This window comes from Dermacentor variabilis, chromosome 3 (assembly GCF_050947875.1).
Source record: "Dermacentor variabilis isolate Ectoservices chromosome 3, ASM5094787v1, whole genome shotgun sequence".
NCBI lineage: Eukaryota > Metazoa > Arthropoda > Arachnida > Ixodida > Ixodidae > Dermacentor > Dermacentor variabilis.
In genome coordinates, this window is record NC_134570.1 from 40,210,133 (window position 1) to 40,212,072 (window position 1,940).

At 55.5% G+C, this 1,940-nt stretch overlaps 2 protein-coding genes across 2 annotated transcripts; both read left to right on the top strand.

The window, feature by feature from the left end:
• The first annotated feature begins 316 nt into the window (after positions 1–316).
• LOC142575453 (neprilysin-11-like) lies at positions 317–770 on the top strand. Its single transcript, XM_075684834.1, has one exon. It carries the CDS (start codon positions 319–321, stop codon positions 703–705), a length of 387 nt encoding a protein of 128 aa, XP_075540949.1. The 5' UTR covers positions 317–318; the 3' UTR covers positions 706–770.
• LOC142575452 (neprilysin-21-like) lies at positions 681–1,508 on the top strand. Its single transcript, XM_075684833.1, has one exon. The coding sequence runs from the start codon at positions 754–756 to the stop codon at positions 1,222–1,224; it is 471 nt and encodes a 156-aa protein (XP_075540948.1). The 5' UTR covers positions 681–753; the 3' UTR covers positions 1,225–1,508.
• Positions 1,509–1,940: the final 432 nt, after the last annotated feature.

Consider the following 1,940-nt stretch of genomic DNA (forward strand, 5'->3'; position numbering starts at 1 on the left):
ACCCGCACTTGCCCAACCCTCTGGCACGGAGCAGCGAGATGTTCGTGGTGAACTGGCAACTCCTCGTGCTACTGGGCCAGCTCATGGGCCAGGCCAGTCAGGACGTGCTACCGATGCTTGCCTACATCACGTGGCACGTGATTCGCGCCCTGGCACCCATGACGTCACATCAACTCGTTCGGGCACAGTTCGGCGGCAGCCGCATCTACATGCTAGGCCGCTGCTACTCGGACGCCGACGCGGCGTTGCCGTACGCCTTCGCGCACGTATTTCTCTCGCCGATGGCTGGCACGTGACGCAGTGAGCGACGTGGCCGCCATGGAAGAGAGCATCCGCCGCGAGGCCAACGCCACCATGAACTCGCTATCCTGGATGGACGAGACGACGAAAGCCGTCGCGTTCGAGAAGCTCTCCACCCTCCGCGCCATCGTGGGCCGGCCGAAGAACCTCGCCTCCGACCGGGCCCTCCAGCTGATGTACCCGTACCTGAATGCGATGGGCAGCGCAGGCTCGTACCTGACTCTGATGAACTCCGTCAGGACGGCGCAGTTACGGTACGCAAAGCGCTTTCTGAGCGCCAACGGCTCGACGGAGGGCGATGTCAGCGTGCCGCTGACCGTGGTCAACGCCTTCTACCTGCCCGTTTACCACGTCATGGTGATTCCGGCGGCAATCCTGCACCCGCCTTTTTACGTGGCCAGCTAGCCGAAGTCCTACAACCTTGGAAGCCTGGGCCACGTGCTCGGTCACGAGATGACGCACGCCTTCGATCCCGACACGGGACTGTACGACCGCAGCGGCCAGCGCAGGGACTGGTGGACGGCCGGGTCGCGAGTGCAGTTTGAGAACCGGCTCGACTGCCTCCGGCAGATGTACAACGCCATGTCCTGGGCCGAAGGGATCGCGCACGGAGACTACGCGCTCACCGAGAACTTCGCTGACTCGGGTGGTCTGCTCAAGGCGTACCGTGCGTACCGAGCGGTGAGAGCCGGCTCGCGACCAGCGGCTCCTGCGAGTCTGGCGGGCTTCACGGACGAGCAGCTGTTCTTTCTGAGCAGCTGCTTCAAGTGGTGCTCCAGGGAGGATAAGCAGGGCGCCGGATCGTACTCCCCGCCGAGGCTGCGCTGTAATGTCCCGCTTATGAACATTCGCGAGTTTGCTGAGGCGTTCGACTGCGCCTCGGGAACGACTATGAATCCCTCAACTCGTTGCGATTTTATGTGAAGAGCTCCTGTAGTGCGTGCCTGTGTCAGCTGCAAAAAAAACTTATGAAGTCTGAAGGAAATATTATGATAGAGCCACGGTTACGCCTTACATTTAGGACGCTAAAGAGTGATCGTTTAGGATCAATGAACCTTAAATCAGACGTGAGAACATAACATTGACAAGCAATTCTTGTTTTTTTCCTTTTGCGAGCATTACAAGGTTTCCGTTTTTTGTTTTCATTACGGTAAAATGTTGCTTAGTGGAAAGCTCTCGTGCCTGTTTCGCAGCCTTGTAATCGCACCTGCGGTGATGCTTGTGCTCAATGTCCATGGTAAGCCATTGCCATATAGGCGCAGGCTTTGATGTATGGTCTTCGAAAAAAACAAAGATATTTTCTTCTTTACGGTGCACAGGCTTTCAGCCAGTCTGCAAAAACATTCCCTACATTAGAGTTAAGTGCTACACACGCACTTTAGAGAAGTTAAGCGGTCTGCTACAATGACATTATTCAAATATTTCAGCTCATGCAAGCGAGGTGTACGAGTGAAACTGCTGACGTTTATCGAAGTACCCAACCGCTATTGAACACACTCGATATGAATTTCTCCCTTGTTGCACGTAGTCATTGCGAATTCTGCAGCTTGGCTGTGGTCAGAGTGCGAGCTGAAAACGGTCAACCAAATTTGCACCACTATACCTTATTCCACACGTGGCCACTAAAGTTCGTAAGCTTG